The sequence below is a fragment of the Cottoperca gobio genome, chromosome 7 (assembly GCF_900634415.1).
Source record: "Cottoperca gobio chromosome 7, fCotGob3.1, whole genome shotgun sequence".
In the NCBI taxonomy this organism is placed as follows: Eukaryota; Metazoa; Chordata; class Actinopteri; order Perciformes; family Bovichtidae; genus Cottoperca; species Cottoperca gobio.
Genome location: NC_041361.1, coordinates 22144124 through 22161819, shown reverse-complemented (window position 1 = coordinate 22161819; position 17696 = coordinate 22144124). Strand labels below are relative to the sequence as shown.

Here is a 17696-nt window from a genome sequence, read left to right as displayed (position 1 = left end):
AGTGCGGCTGGGATGGATTAATTCAAGAGATTGTTGATTTACAGGGGAGGAATGGTCTAGAGGAAAGATGTTAACCACATGATAAGCCTTTGTTTGCAACACTTTATGCCAGAGGAGTAAACTGAGCCTACTGAGCCCTACCCCTTCACTGCCACACTGCCACACACACCTTCCACCTCGACTTCCTGACAAGCTCCAGCTGAGGTGTGGCTGCAGCTCACTGACTTTTGTTTCTGTTTCTTCCCAGGCAGCTTAAATGAAAGCTCTGCCAGTCTAAACCTTAGTCTAAAGTTTAGACTCTCCAGTCTGCACTCACCGACTGGAACCAGCCTAAACCTGTCCTTCACCGACTGCTTTCACTTCAAACCCGGTGATCTCACCCTCCACACTTCTCTTGTGTTACACTGCACTGACACAAAATCCACTTTCAGTTGTGTCTTTCTATTGTGGCACTGCTGGCCCTTATAGTACTTCTCATTTAAAAAATCAAAAAAAACAGTTGTGATAAACTGAGAAAGGCTGTAATGATCTGTCAAACTTCACGGAAAAATTGCTTTGTTGGAACAATGGGGTAAATTAGTCCGCTCCCTGATTAATCCAGTTTAAGATTAACCCATAATGCCTTAACATAACCAAGAGCGGATCGACGTAACTATGAGTCAGAGCAGTCTAAACAAAAGTAAAGACCAGAGGTGTTACTGGACTATACCACCAGGAAGATGCACTTTTTCCAAGAAAATACGTAAACATTTTTGAATGTTTTTTAAAATTGGACATTGGATTGTAAATGGACTTTATTTAGAGTTTTTCAGCCACTCAAAGCACTTTACAAAACATGTCAGCATTCACACAGAGGCAGAGGTGCCACCTGCTCATCAGAAGAGATAAACACTTGCACACACTTCCCAGGAGCAATTTGGGGTTCAGTATCTTGCTCAAGGACACTTCGACATGTTGACTGCAAACTAACTTGCTCATATAACAAGTTGTCTAACCTCGAATGGCCAAGCTCAAACGAAAAATGAATAATCTGCCATGTCTTTGTAGTGTCAATTCAACTGATCATGCGAATGGAAAACAGCAGGTCAATTTCAGACAGTATATCCTCAGAGACACACAAAAGATGACAAAAGGAGTTGTTTGAAGAATGAAAACAGCTTTAGAGAGAAGTACATATCTTGCCTACTTCCTAAACTCCACACACCTGACCAATCATTAGGTCGGGTTTGGTTCGGAAAGTTACCTTGACAACTATTAAGTGTAAATAATTAAGTGTCATATAGCTTGTGGACATTATTGGAATCTCCCTGTTAAACCATGTAGCACACCATATTATTTTTCCAATTTAAATTGCAATTGCATAAAAGTGTCTTGTATCTGTATGACAATTACAATTATTACCATGAGAGATTGTTAATAAATGTAAATAAAAAAGGAGCCGTGTGCTACCTCGTCTCTTTGTTTGTTTGTGCTGGACAGCAGCAGCCATAACGCTTCCAGGAAAGATGAGCAAACAGACGCAAGAGGGAGGATGGAGGAGGGGGAGGCAAACAATGAGCACTGGTCCATGACTCAGGCGCTTTGGGAGCACTGATCATCCAATACAGGAGGGGGTGGGGGGCAGGTTATCACCTCTGTCTGTCCCACAATCACAGATCCACAGCTGATACCCACCACAAAAGAGGTGACAATGACTCGCCAGCACACAGCGACCCCCCACCCCATACTCTTACAATAATACCTTGCAGAGCTTCTGGGAGCTGCCCTTCCACATGGCTGAAGCCAAGCCAGTATGACCCCCCCTCCCCTCAATGCAAAAACTAAAAAGCACAACAAAGAGGTTTCCCAGGACCCAGCCTGCCTTCTCAACATCAGAAAATACACCTCACCCCTTTCAGACTCTACTCAATGTCTGCCTTTGGACAGGCCGACAAATGATTGTTTTGAGAGCTGACACACTATTGTAAAAAAATAAAATAAAAAAGGGGTAGTGGAGTATTTAATGCCCCCTCGCCACAACATTTGTGCTCAGAAGAAAAAAGGTGAAAGCTCTGAACTAGGTTTTGTGCTCAAGGAACTTTAATGGTGATGGACAAGCACAGAGTAACAAACCTGAATCCTCTTAGTAATGAAAAGTATTTCTGGAATTACTGGGACTGCACTAAATATTGTGGTGGGAAACAATAGAAGTCGAAGCAGATGTGCAGTGTAAACTTGGACAATATTGGCACTGAATTTCCTTGATTTTTGCCTTGTACCATGACGGTAAAGGCAAGCCAGATGGTAAAAAGACTGTAGGCCAATGTTGGCTAAAGTTAATCCTCTTTCTTTTTAGCCTTGTAGATTATACACTACATAGCTATAACTGTGGTGAATTGTATTTTATACAATGGGAATTAGATTTAATAGTTTGAGCTACACATATTTGAAAAAAATCCCTATTAATGTGACCAGAATAGATGGATCATAAACTCCAATGTTTCTTCCGCCATTGGTTCCCAAAGCATTTTCCAAAAATAAATTCCAATGGGAGTTTTGGGATGATATATGATATATGATTGGGATGAAATATTTGTAATGGTTTCATTTAGCAGCAACAGATACGAATTCAGCTTTGCTGCTGTGCTTCTTTAAAATAAAAATCAATATCTTCCACGACTATCACCAGCCCATCCACTTGACAGAGATTTTGCAAAGCTGCTGAGTTGACTTGGAAGCATCCTCGGAGGAGGAATCGTGCCAGTTCAATCAGAAGTAAGATTAGCACAGCTTATTATTAGCTTGAAAATCTCCCTGTATCTGCCTTCTCTGTCTCTACCTGTCCTTCCCAGACTTTGAGACGATTAAGGAGAAGCCCTGTGGAGAGAAACAAGCCACCCGTCAATTGTTGTCCCAACAGTATGAGATGGACCACTGGCTTCTGACATGACACTATGGGAGGATATTCTAGGCCATGCCTGGTGGATGTTGTGTGACACACTGCTAGTGCAGCTGACGTGTATGTGTATGTGTAAGTGTGTGTGTATGTGTGCATGTGTGTGCGCACGTGTGTGTGCCAGCACGTGATTCTGTCTGCTTCTGTATTCATTATAAGACTAAGGAGGCATTGCGGGGGTGGGATCTGGGTGCTGTGTGGATGTCTGTGCTCATGTATGTATGCGTGTAGTTTGTAGAGTGCGTGTGCGTGTGTGTGTGTGTATGCTTAGTTGGGGGTGAGGGGAAGCATCACTGTGGGAGACAGGCAGATGGGGATGGAAATGAGTAGGCAGTGAGCTCATGCTAATCTCCTCCTACAGCTGATCCAGGCACAAAACAAGCACGCACGCACACGCACACGCAAACGCAAACGCAAACATGAACTACTGCAAATCCTATACTCAACCAGCCCCATGCACAATCACACACTAAATGAGGCAGAGAGGGTGCTGTATTCAAATGTTCCCATGTGTCTCACATATTTTGTGTAAGCCCAAAATCTTTTAACAAATCTGAAACACATCTGAGTGCAACTCTCATCACGCAAACGTGCATTTCATTCCGTCGCGATGCCGGTGAATGTTAATTTGTTGGATGTGTGTGTCTAGCTGCCTTCGTCAGACAGCCCATCTGCCCCATGGGAGTTGCTCAACAGCACGCAATTGGCCAACTGCACTCCAAGAAAGGCGAGGGTGAGGTGGGTCACCTCCTTATTTGGGAAGGGAAAGGTTGTGTGGTGTTGGCTGCTCCTCCAAACATATGGGTGCACAGGGGGATATGGATTGGGGGTTGGGCAACTCCAGAGGCCAACACTGCTGTCATATACAAAGAGCGCTCTTGGGCTGATGCAGCAGAAAGTAAACCCCCGACCCCACAATTCTTTCTCGTAATGAAAGCTGCCCCGGCAGTGTTTTCCAGTTTGAAACCCACATCCTTAACATCAACCAGTCCTGCTGTTCATCCACAAAAATATACATCTCTAGGACTAAAAGTGCTGGTTGTAGATTACGAAAAAATATAGTAAGACAATCAGATCACTTGTACTTTTCTAAGCAAAGCATGTCCTACATGGATATCAGATGCGATGGCCCTCAGGCATCACCACAGTCGGACGCTGCTTCTTTCTCACTTTTAGCCCGGTGATAACTTACAATACAAGCCTCGACGGCAAGACAAACAGAAAGCATAACTGCTCTCAGACATGATAATGTTAGCTCACCAACAGCTGTGGCTTGCAGGTGAGAAGACATCGATGCGTCTATGGTTAGAGTTTAAACTCAAAACCTTGTATTTGGTATCATTTCAAGAACATTGCTGTTTAAACGGCACTTAACAAAATTGTCTAAACATCTCAAATTTTTTAACCTCTTAATTTGTGTTAACTTTGTTTTGTCTGACTGTGAGAGTCTATGTGTAGCTTGAAGCTTTCTGCCACTTGGCAGACACAAAAATGCTAATTCAGTGTGATGCTGGCCTTACATCTGAGCACTACAGCTGCATCTCCGCTACAGAAGCCTCGAGGCAGGTAAGGAGGCTAAAGGTTAGAGGACGGTGCTTGGAGATGTGTAGTAAGGACAATAGCTGGGCTTACAGTGCCATGTGTGTTGATGAATATTTCAAAGACCCTCACATTAAATAAACATGCAGGAGCTCACCGCCTACGGAAACCTACCATCAATATTGAATGCCCACAAAAAATTGACAAAGTGTTGTTCACAAGCCAGCGCTCAGGTCAGACATCGAATGGCACTATCGCACTAAGGAATGGCATCTTTGCCACGCAACACCTAGAGGAGGTCACTGGATTCTTCCTTCTGCGCCGCTCTTAAAATAATCCCAATGAGACACGCTTAAAGTCCTTCTGAGGTTTAAGAATAGCCACTGCAAGCGGAGTGTGCTTGTTAGTTTCCTGCTTTGTCAGAAGGCTATGGATATTCTGAGAAGGGGTTTCACTGAGTGGGAGGAAATACTTTAATTCCACGCATGCTCTTGGCTGCTCAAACACATTTGCTCCGAGCTTTGCATACACCACTTTCCCAGACAGACTTCTTTGAAGCCTTTTTTCTCTCCATCTTCATTAACTGGACAGGCGGGTAGATGGGAGATAGCCCAATAACCCCAGAGAGCCTTGTTTTCCCTCCCCTGCCCCTGATCTCCTCCTCCACCATAGAAACTGACTACAGCCAGCCAGTTCTTCATAAAGTAGTTGGCCGACAGTACCGTTCATTTGTCACATGAAGACGCTGTTGATAGATGTGGAAGCCAGTGGGCCAGGGATGAGAGTGCAGTAGAGGGGGTGGAGGGCAGACAATGGCTGGCAATGAGGGCTTGAACTTTTCCTTTTCTCCTCAGTCACTGTCTCCTCCTAAATGAAGTTTATGCTATTTATCAAAGATAGCTGTAATGTCGAGGTTTTGGAACTCACTGGGGATATAAGACTGCCTGAGAAAGGTGTGCAGTTTGTGATCGAGACCACTATGGGTCAGCAATGCCACCTAAATGAGAGATTAGTTAATAAAGTTTAGTTTATTATTGGGTATATAAATAATTATTTCAAAAGTTGTCCCCCAAGAGAAGTTGAATTTAATCTCTGAAATACATGACAACTTTTTTGCACTTTAAAAATAGAATACGGGGATCAAACTCTGGGTAGGGCTAGACAATGTTTGAGATATTGTGCGACTACTGACAATGTGATACCTGAGCATTGGCACCGACTCCAGGCTACAAGTACATTTTGTACCAAAAGTCCTCGATACCTAAAGTTTTGATATGAGCCCTAATTACAGGATCCAATGAGAAAGCCATCAAGCACTTTGCATGGTTTAGAAATTCTGGCCTCATTGGTTTAAATAGAAAATTCTGAGTTATCAAGGAGCATTTTGAGTGCAGATAAACACAAACTACCAACTCATTTTATTTGAGATACTTTCAACACAATCAAACTGCAACTGGGAAAATCCCCTTTTGCTGGCAGAATTTGAAACTCTTTGAAATAAACAGTGTCTGGCAGGGAGACATGCCGTATGAAAAGAATCCCTGCACTTAGTTCATTTTCCGCAGATGCTCCTATTGCAGCCATCTGAAAATGTTTCCAGACAACACAACAAGCTTTATAACCTGTGATGCTCTGCCACTCTCTCCCTCTTCCTCCTGTGTGCTTTCCTGTCTACGGTTTTGGTGGAAACACAGACAGACATTTAAATGCACATCAGAATCATCGTGCAGATCTTTCATCTCGTGACACAATTGTTCCTTAAAGTTTGTGTTGAGGAGCCAGTCACTCCTCACATAGTGTTTTTCCCAGGAAAGGGACAAAAGAGCTAAATAAGTGTATTTTAACAGTTTCCTGCATAGGGCCACGGCATATGTGGAAAGTCATTAACAAAAGTTACAGCGCACAAACTTAATGACTAAATAAAACACCCTCTTTTTAAATTGACTTTCATTTGCATACCATTACGGCTAAGAGCAGTTACAGTCCAAATCATTAAATGCCGTTTGTCTTTTTGAAGAAGTCTATTTTTCTTAGAATGCCAGCCAGTGAACTCCACTTAGAAGGCAGTTTGTGTGTTGGTCTGTCAGTCTGGTTTAATTGAGCTCGAGAAGTGATGGAGTTTTCAATCACACTTGACATAAAGACACTTGAATGTCAATTTGGCATTGATCTCTCTGATCCTCAGTCATGCCTCACAGCATGGACTGACTGTCTTCCATTAGAAACCCAGACTGGCAGCCTGGCCAGGCAACAGAACTCATTATACAAGCCTAATTGAATTGTTGGTTTCCTCCTTTTCAAAGCACAGAGCACAAATTCTCAATTATACAGTTTGAAAGGCAAAAAGCAGAGAACCAACAAACAGAAAATGCAGTATTGAATATCTTAAAAACACTTTTCCTCACACCCTCACAATCAGGACAAAATTGCTTTAGACTTTTGCAACTGCTACGTTTTTGCCAAACACCCATAAAAAGAGAATGGAAATATTCCCTCAGCAGCCATTGAAATGCATAGCTACCAGCTGTTGTCCTGTCCACCGTGTGGACATGGCTGGCTGTCAGCAGGCTTAGCCAACACTGCGCCTTGCATATGAAACAGGACATGGGCCTATATCCCCTTGGGGAGTTCACTTCCTCTGGGCCCCCACCGCCCAACCTCCCTCCTGAAACAAGCGGCCTCTTCAGCTGGAGGCCAGATATCCCAAGCAGCAGTGGGGGCTTCTCAGGGGTGGGGGTGGTGGAAGTAAAAGGGGAAGTTTTAGCTCTTTGCACGTTAGAGAATAGCAGCCAGATATTGTAATGCAATGCAATGCTTTAGAGGCAAATATTAAAAGCCCTTGATTCACAAAATGTCTTTCTTCTTTTGCTATTTTAGGGCTTAATAGCTCTGTGCTATAGTTTTCAGCTTCTACTACAATGAGCTACAGGATGAAGCAACCACCTGCATGAATTTGTTGGGTGTCAGTACAGTAACATAATGGCACAGAATTCTTCGGACAGATTCTTAATTTACCTCTAACTTTACACAAGTCACTTCAGCAACAATATGAGTCATTGGACAAGGACAATTTAAGCAACAGTTAACATGTTTTAATAGATTTTATTTTTATTCTAGAGTCGTGTAAAAACAGCCTCACCTGTCTGAAGGAGTGGCAGGTCCGGAATGTAAGCATAGACTGACTGCCTGTCTGGCTCTAACCAATGAACAAAATGCTGTGCCCAATTCCATGATTTGAACAAATAAAAGCTGCTCTATTTCCAAAACTAAAGAATATATTGAGACTGAACAGGATCCTCGCCATCATTCTGACATAAACTTGCTGGTTTTGAACCGAGCACGAGTCAAGTTTGAGCAGGCATCCCCCTCCACCTCACAATTCTCTTAATCATATCTCCCTTTAACAGACGGATTGTGGAGAAATCAAATCATCTTGAGGGCAAATTATAAAGTTAGCAACATACTAAATCTGCAGCCGCAACCCTTATCTAAACATCCTGATGCGGAAAGCCACTGATTATGTGTGCCACCCACATGTGTACCAGCCAGAAACCAAAGGACTTACAGCGAAGGGCTGGCATGAGCAACTCTTAGGAGTGTTCCACACCCAGCATATAAACTCATTTAAACAATAGTCGGCAGTATTTGCTGTTTACAATCAGAGTTATGGCTCATAGCATCGGAGTTAAGAACAGAGAATGCACTTTCACTACAAACTCACGTTCCTTCCTTCCACAAATGCAAGTGTGTTGCAAAAAAATGAAAAGCACTTTTTACTCAAATGGTCTGAGATTCAGATACATGCATGTGTGCGTCGTCTCAGAAGGAAGCTCTGAAAGGAGCATCTGCAAGGAGGGAAGTGCGACAATATCACTTCCTGTGTCTGTCTGCATGCGAGACTGCTGCCAACACTTTTGAAACACCCTCATTAATATTTACAGAGCTGCCCGGTTACTCCGCTGACAGCACGCAGATGATGGCATTTTCTCATGTGCTGAAAAGGTAGAAGGCAGCGCGACACAGTCTAGCACTTTGCTTCACATCTTCTAAGAACATTTTCAAAGTGCTTCGGTAGTGCTGAAATGTGCTGACAAAGGAGAGCTCTGTTGCCATAAGTTAAGCAATATTCCTCAACTCCTACCCAGCATGTATTCCCTCATTAGCGTTTCTTGAAGCAAGGTACTTGCGGGAAAAGAAGGAGGCTTCAAATTAAAAAGCGGAGTAGAGGCTCAAATGAGCCTTGGGCTTAACACTTGGGTGCCCCGTCGGCACTTATAAAAATAGAAGAGGCCCCTAAAAGTGGGGGTCCTTGAGGTGTGCTCACTTGAGTCTGAATGAAAGTGTGTGCCAAGAGTGGGTATTCACCATGCATGGCAGGGCTTTGGCACTCTTCAGGACTTCAATAGTTTCCCTGATTTCTCTTTCTTTGGCAGATTCCTCTGAAAGAAGCCTCAGTGGAGAACTGGATGGAAGCTTCTTGTAAACACTTTTGCTTTCTGTGCCTCATCAACAAGTCTGCTGCCCAGAAGTCCACTCTGGTTTTAATCAGATTGAAGTAAAAAAAAAAACAGTAGGTGAGTGGGGGAGGGGGGAGTGTGAGTGCGTGTATGTCAGAGGTGGGTGGCTGGCCTGGGGTAGGTGGATGTTTGGGAGGGGGGTTCGATGTTTGCTGAATGCTTTCCTTTGTTGGGATCATATTATGTTTCCACCACAATACTTCTAAACCCTGCTCCATCAACTCCATTCATGTGTAACAGCTCATGCAAATGGCTGCACTAGCCTTTTTTTCTAGGGTTCGGGTGGGGGGTGGGATTCCTTTTATCAGTCTACCACCCAACCACTCTCTCTGAAAACTCCTGCCTGCACACCAAAGCACAGATTATAATCCCTTCATACACTTTTACAGTCAGTTAGCCTACAAACCAGAGCCACAGGAAGCATGGAAAACAAGATTCAGATGTCTGAACTACTTCATACTTCAAAACACAGGCAACATGCAGAGCCAAGAACCTGCATGGATGTTCAAATTCTGATTCTTCAAACTTTTTAGAACTATCTCACATAAAGAAGAGAATCAGAGGATGTAGACACAAACAGAGGGAGAGAAAATATGAAAAGCCTTCAATGCTGATAGCAACGCTGATTAAACCCACAGGAAGCCAGGCACATGACAGCCAGACAAATAGTACATTTAATGTGACACATAAGGCTTCACAGACAGACACACACAGACACACACACACACACACAGACACACACATACAATTTGCAAATGTCTTCCTAATAACAATAATCCCAGTGCTGTGGGAGTGTATGCCTTCCCATGGGAACACACGTGCAATGAAAGAACAACCACAAATGTAGACTGAGGAAGGATATCCCACTGGACAACGGAAGAATTATTCAACTAACTGTTAACTGTTTATCATTTCCCATTGAGCCATTTGTTGGTAAATGAGCTTGTATTTACAGTACAGGTCAATAAAAGTGAGCCTGAGAGGTGTTTCATGGGCAAATAATGGCTTTATTGCCACCAGAGGCGTTTTGTTGTCATTGCTGGATGAGGCCCAATTAGTAACAATATGTCAAAGATGCCCAAATACTGAGTGGTTCCTCTTCAGGAGGTTGACACATATTACACAACAGGACATCCATATGATAAGGTTAAGTCACTGATTATTTTTAGAAATTCGTAAATGGTTGGAATTAACTCTTTTTATGCATTATTTGATCGGGGTAAATTTCAAAGGAACCTTCTCAAGGACAAGTAGGGATTCACAGGACCACAAACTGAGGATCACAACTATTAAAACAAAACAACACTTAATTTCTAGTGGTGTTAAGTGAAACGTTGATGGGCCCCTTAGAAACCTGGGCCAAAAGGTTCCACCCAGGGGGGTACACTACAAGGACCAACCTGCTAGATATGAATGCATTTGGAGGTATAGATACAACTATATTTTAAAAGCAACTTAAAGCTCAAAGTTGTGCAGGAAATTAAACGTAGAAAATAAACACTGCATGAACTGGATCTTGAGAATGTTCAAAATAAAAGCAAACCGAAACCTACACGAGCTGAAACGCACACTGAAAATAGATAAATCAGAGGTCGTGGTGAGGTAGTACAGTATGAGGACCAACTCACCCTGGACGATGCTTTCCTCTTGTACTTGTTGGCGAAGTCAAATTTCTCCTTGATCTCGTCCAAGAGCTGCTCCAGGCGGACCTTCTCCTCTTTCCCCGAGTAATCCTGGCCCAACAGAATGTACGCCCTCCAGTTGGCCGAGTCGAAGCCCCAGTGGCAAGTCCTGTTCTCCTGTGCCTTGTGACTGTGCACCACGAACTTATGGGTCGGGTACATTAGTCTACAGTCCATGCACTGAATGCACGCTGCGTTGGGGCTGGTGTAAAGCTCCGGCACGAACAAACCCTTGCACTTGCCGAAACACTCGTGGTAGACTTTGAAGCTCTTCTCGGTGAGCTCCAGCTCCAGCGAGCCTCCGTTCATCTCCTTCTTGCAGCGCGGCGGGTAGGCGCCTCCGTAGATCAGGGCGTTGCAGAGCCGCTCAGCGTCCGTCTTGGTGATGAGGCCGCAGGACGGCGCCGAGAAGGGCAGGATCCCCATGACTTTGAGTATCTCCAGCTGGTCAGCCGTGCACCGGGAGCAGTAAATGTGAAGATCGTCGCACACTGAGTTGATCTGCTGCAAGGTGAAGTCCCGCAGCACGGTGTTGAGGATCTGCGGCAGGCACAGTCGCTTCTCCCCGCCGACCACGAAGCACGAGATGGTCTCGCTCTCCAGCACCGTCTCGCACCTCTCCGTGGAGCGGTCTGACGGGATGAACAGCGGGCCCGGCATCACCGGTGGCGGCAGATGCTGCAGAACCGGCTCGGGCTCCTTACCGTCCTTCTTGAAGAGGAGCTCATGTTGCCACCGGGCAGAGAAAGCCGCCGGTCCGCCAAGAGAGCTCATAGAGCTGAGGTGAAACTGTTTGAGAGTTTGTTGCAGTCCCGGATGAGGCTGGAAGCTCTGCCGATTTACAGTCTCCATGTTTTTCCTGCAACTTTAGAAGCGTAAATCCTTCCTGTCGTCGACAGGGAATCACTAGTATCTTTCCGTTTCTGAACCTGGTAAATCCACGGTGTGCCAGAGCTGACCAAAAATGCGACGCACTTCATCAAACATCCATTAAAAAATCCCAGAAGGGGAGTTCACAGTTTTATTCCAGTGACTACTGGGTGTACACCGGCCAGTCGCTCCCTGCAGCGGGTCGCCGACTGTCCATATCTGAAAAAACGCCTCTCCAAACTCCAGAAAAGCGAAAAGTTCCGTTTGTCGAGTTTCAAAACGAAGTAGACGAAAATTATACAAAAGCGGGAGTTGTGAGTCGATACAGCTCGATAAAAAAAATCCTTATTTGAGTCTCTTTCCGCTGTCGATGACTGCTGCAATCCACTCCGTCTGCCCCCGCAGTTCACTCTGACTGTATGGAGAAAATAAGTCTGAGAGCCAGCCTGCTCGCGCTCCCTTGCTCTCTTTCTCTCTCTCTCTTCCCCAGTCTATGACTCTCTCTCCCTCGCGCTTAGTCTAGGTCTCTCTCTCGCTCTCTCTCACGCGCGCCCCCTCCCTCTGTGTTTGTGTGTCTGGCTCAGTCATTGAATCCCAGCCAGGAATGTGAGTGACTCTGCAGGCAGGCTGGGCTCTTCCAGGAACAAGCCGTCACCCCCCACTGCCCTGCAGAGAGTGGAGATGAAGAGAAAGATGCAAAGGGAGAGAGGGGAAGACGAGTGCTGCATTCAAGTCATGTGGGAAAAAGTATTAAACGTCGACGTTAAACTACAGTGACGGGAAGTAACCAAGCACATATAGGCTACTTGTTCTTTACTTAAGTAATTCCATTTTATGCTACGTTATTCTACTCCACTAGATTTGTTTTGAGGTAAATAGTGTAGTCTACTTTTACTCTACTACCTTTAATTTGTAGCAGCCTAGTTGTATGCACATTTTAATCAGCCACTGTAGCTGTCACTTTAAGGTATTAGTAATAATAACACATTATACTACTATAGCATCTAATAATAATAGTAATAATAATAATAATAATAATAATAATAATAATAATAATAATAATAATAATAATAATAATGGCATTAAAGAGGCCATTCTGCCTAATGGTTATTTTTTAAACGTAAGCTTATATTTTTGTAGGCTAGTTATCTTAAGCAACATTTTGAACGCAACATGCAGTTTTATAACTGCAGGTGTAATGATCTTGACGTCTGGAGAAGTGTGGTCATTCACCAGCTCAATCAAACTGAGGTGAGCAGGATGTGCAGAGAAGTACATATTTACCATCTTTCCCATGGGCCATGAATGTAGCAGAAGAATAGAGAGCGTTTATGTGAATCATTTGGTTCACGACTGTGGAAAGAGAGCCAGCAGAGGATGGGTGGTGTTTTGCGAGACATAACAATTTTAGCTTTGGAAGGGGAAACGCACATTTCACGACTTTTGCTTGAATGTGTTAAAACCGTTTGGCAAGTAGCGGCGAACAAACACGTTTCATGTGATGGCGACCTTGAGAGACAATCTTGCGAATTAAAAGGCAAAACATTTTATTTATTTTTTTTCTCTGATCGGCTAATATAAACTGTTTCGAGGCGATCAAATCACAACCACGGTCAAACAATTCTTTCCATTCCCTATATTTGTTACTTTTATCCATAGTAATTGTAATATCTTTTTACTCAACATTTGACATAGTTTTCACATTAATGCACTACTACAATTTATTTTCAGTCACTATCAGATTAGATGCATATTAATATAATAATGCTTGATTATTCATGTTTTGTGCAGGGACAAGTGAGGGATTATGTAAAAGTGTAATAATGAAATTGTGAAATAACCAGAGAACTTGTAGATTTCTTTCTAAGGTTGTGCTTTAGAGCACAATATCTCTCTAAAGCGTATTATCAATTATTATTGTCAAGGAGAAGTTATATGTTATGAATTAATAATCAAAACATCAGGAGGTCATGTGTCAACTCCAGTTGTTCAACTCCAGTACTGATGGAGCGGTTTGCTGTTCCTGTGGCATCCCCTAGCCAAACATTGCTGAAACTGCAACATGATGGCAGGGGGGCAGATCTAGAAGGACCCTGCACTGCAGGACAGCAGATTCTGAAGGAGAATTCTATGATTACATTTATGAAGATCGTTGTGAAAATTGTGTGCACTCCTTTTAAATGGGAATCCATGAGAAAACAGTGCTAAAAAGGCTTATTAAGCGAGTCTGTAATAATACTCAGAAAAGAGAAGCCGTAGAATGCAAAAAATGTGAGAAAAATGATTATTTATATACCACATATATATACCAATATATATATATATATATATATATATATATATATATATATATATATATATATATATATATATATATACCACATATGCCAATACCACAAATTTGCTTCAGGAGGCTTTACAATCTCTACAGTATACGACACCCTCTGTCTTCCTCAAATAATGAAAAAATGTCCCAAAAAATGGAAGAAACATCAGTGAGAGCAACTGGGGAGGGATCCCTCTCCCTGGATGGACAGATGTGCAATCAATGTACAGAATAATCAATATAATAAAATTACAACATAGACAATCCATATGACAAAAAGTGATGTGAACATATATGTAACCTGCAAGAGCACAGGCTACACAAACACACAAGAAGCCAAACTGAAGGACATCATTCACACAGACAGCATGATACATTGAGACTGAGACCAACCGGCCAGCCAAATAATGAAAGAATAAGCAACTAAATAAAAGTTAAGTTTAGTTTTGAATGTGGATTTTGAGATATCAACAGAATGACATCTAATGTCCATAGGGAGGTTATTCCATAAGAAGCAGTATGATAGGAAAAAGCCTTTTGTCCTGCTAACTACTTTTTCACTCTGGGGACAGACAGGAGCCATGTCTTCTGAGAGCAGAGAGTCCTGATTGGAGGAGATCAGATTGGTAGGAAGGGACGTCCATTCACAACTTTTGTATGTCATCAAAAGCCCCTTAAAGCCTGATCTGACATGGAGAGGTAGCCAATGAAGGGGAGCTAAAAATTGGTGTAATATGCTCAAATCTTTTAGTGTTAGTAAAGATTCTCGCTGCAGCTACAATTAGTTGTTGGTTTAGGAGTATAATACTCCTTTCAATGCTTTTAAATACCTTTTTGATTATTTTGTTGCTATGGCAGCGCAAACTCGGGCATTTGGCCTTGAAATGAACTCAGTCGTAAGACCCACTGGTAGATTGTTCTAACCAAATGTATGCTGGAGTCAGGATGTGGTTAGCCTAGCTTAGCATTACACATTTGATCTCATATGTGTGACAATGACACTGAAACTGATGTGTTGGTGAACAACAGTCAGGTGCAGTGACTGTGTGCAGCTGCCTGAAGTCTTCCCATGTTTGGTACCATGGTGTCTGTACAGAAACTAAACCCTGAGCTCACAAACTGTCTCTGATGATACACAGAAGTGTTAGGTAGATGAATAAACTGTTGCTTATTAGAAAACCCATACCTGCCCCTAAGGTTTAATACATCAAGATACAATTTGAAAATGAGTGAGTATTAGAAATGTTAGTAGTTGTATTTTTTAACTTTGGACAGAGCCAGGCTAACCACATCCTGTACTTAACTCACTCAGATATTCATCTTCTCATCTCACTGTCAGAAATGTTTAACTACTCAACACCGGAGCCCCTCAGGGCTGCGTGCTTAGCCCTCTCCTGTTCTCCCTGTTCCCACACGACCTTGGGCCACCCACAGCCCCAACACCATCATTAAGTTTGCTGATGACACAACCGTCATCGGCCTAAACACCGACGCCGTACAGAGAGGAAGTCAGAACACACCACAGAGATTGAATTATTTATTATGTGTTTTAGATGTGGTGTATAGGAGGGCTCGCGTATGCATTGCACCTGGTCATGTACAAAACTTAAAACCGACTGGCACGGCTTCTGTGACATTATAACAAGACTTACAGAATTTACCTTCCCATTGGATCTTCACATTTGCTTATTGAGGAATCCTAAACCATTAGTACATATTCAAGAAACTTTAAAAAAAATGTTTCTAGAAATAGCTTTGTGCATTGCCAGGAAGTGCATAGCGCGGAAGTGGAAGTCTGACTCCCATCTCATAACTAGATTATGCTATAATGTTATAAACATGTTTTGTACTGTGGTTATCTAGTTATTGTGTTGTCTGTTAGTATAGTGCTGACCTGAGCTAAATTAATTTCCCTTTGGGGACAATAAACCCTCTATCTACTGTATCCATCTGTCTATCTAAAGGTTTTTTGGAAATTAATAGCTGCACCGCACTCAAAAAGATCACATAATATCTCAGAAATGGATACAAAACCTTTCTGAAGGTTTGGCTTATATGGACACCTTGTCAACGGCAATATTAATATTAAATATAAAAATAAAATCAGAACTTCTACACCATTAGTGATCTGAATAAGCCAGGATTGTTTACATGGCCTCTCCTTGTTTTATGTTGTATTTATTTATATATTCATCTAGTTTTTCTTTTTCAATTGTATTTGACTACTACCAACTCACTTTGAGGAAGATCCTCTTTCAGTTTGTATGTGGGTGGGACAAGGAGGGGAATAAAACAAAAAATACAGTAGGTTAATGTAAATGACATATAACGTCTTCACTATTTTATACACTCTTTGGACTATACCCATCATTCCATAATGCACATTACAGTAACAAACTGTAGAGATGTTTAATGGTAGGTTTAATGGCCATTTTGTAGTATTTACCTGTACAAATGACTACAAAGGCTAACAGCTGCATCACATCATCATATCTCAGGTGAAAGACACTGAATAGATCAGATATGTCTAATATCTGTGCAGCATGTTACTATAACCCCACAGTGCACTGATAGTGTTTGTTGTCAGTGCTCAGTGATGGCTGCAGTGCTGCAGCCAGGCTCCATCCCATTCAGCTTTTCTGAGGGGACCAGATCCTCCGCTGGGCTGATCAGTGCGTGGCATGAAGCCATGCTTTCAGCCAGCACTGAGCTCTGGCAGCTCCAGGCTGGATGAGGGCCTGCAGTACACTGGCATAATGTATCACTGTCTATGTGTGTACATTAAGCGGTAATGGATACAAAGCTTGTGCTTCCATCAGCCTTCTCATCCTATCAAGGCCGAAGCTGCTAGACACACGGAGTGAATGCCAAGCCTCATTTTCAATTATTCATAATGCTGCCAGCATGCAGGGCTTGTCCTCCTGCTCTCCTTTTTTCATCTGTGCTCATCATTTACTTGCACACTTTTTATTTGTTGCCCTTGCCTCTCCTTGCACATTACCTGTGAACATGAAGGGTTCGCTGGATGTGATGGCCATGACTCCAAGTACCTTTTTTCATCGCACTGAAAGCTGCATTGCATAATGTTTGAGCAAAGTTACTTTATTATTGCATGACAAGGCATTTGGAAGTATGAGTTGTTTTGAAAACTCCTGTTGCTGTTTTTAAGGACACGCTGCCGTCCAGGATTCACTGACACAGTCACATGGGACTGTGAATCAAGGCGCACTGCCTACTTCCACACCTCCACACACCTGGCTAATAGCTGCTCAAAGCGGGCATGATTGTCAAATTGTCTGTTTTGGAAAGTAACATAAATTCTGGGATGCCTTTATGCTAAACTAAGCTAACCACATCTTGTCTCCACACAGACATGAGATCAGAGCAGATCTTTTCATCTCAGTCTTGTAAAGGGAATAAGAAAATTTACCAAAATATTGATATATTCCTTTTATTCCATGACTCAAATGTACCATATTAACTAACTATTCAATTAATAAATCACATTTGAAAAAATCGGCCGAATTTTGGTTGGGATCGGCTCCAGCCCCTGCAACCGTCGTAAGGAAAGGCGACCATCTGATGAATGCATGTAATGTGAAAATTGGCAGAATCCTTGCAGAACCCTGTGGTTCTCGTGTGGCTGAGCAAAGACACTGGGACACAGAGTTAGGAAAACACACCCTGGGTTTTCCACAAACTTATCTCATATCCTTCTGAGTCCAAGCAATACAGCCTAAAAACATCTAGAGCAGCAACCTCAAGTCCATCCTGATGTACAGTTCCAGCTGGAAACCAAAGCTAAAATGAAAACGATTGAGGCATTC

At 42.8% G+C, this 17696-nt stretch overlaps 1 protein-coding gene across 1 annotated transcript in view; it reads right to left on the bottom strand.

Moving 5' to 3' along the window:
• Positions 1-12102, bottom strand: part of skia (v-ski avian sarcoma viral oncogene homolog a) — a 68540-nt gene extending 56438 nt beyond the window's left edge. The window contains exon 1 of the mRNA XM_029435621.1: positions 10620-12102. Within this exon, the coding sequence (XP_029291481.1) occupies positions 10620-11525 (906 nt within the window). The 5' untranslated portion in view covers positions 11526-12102. The remainder of the gene's footprint in view (positions 1-10619) is intronic.
• Between the last annotated feature and the right edge of the window lie 5594 nt (positions 12103-17696).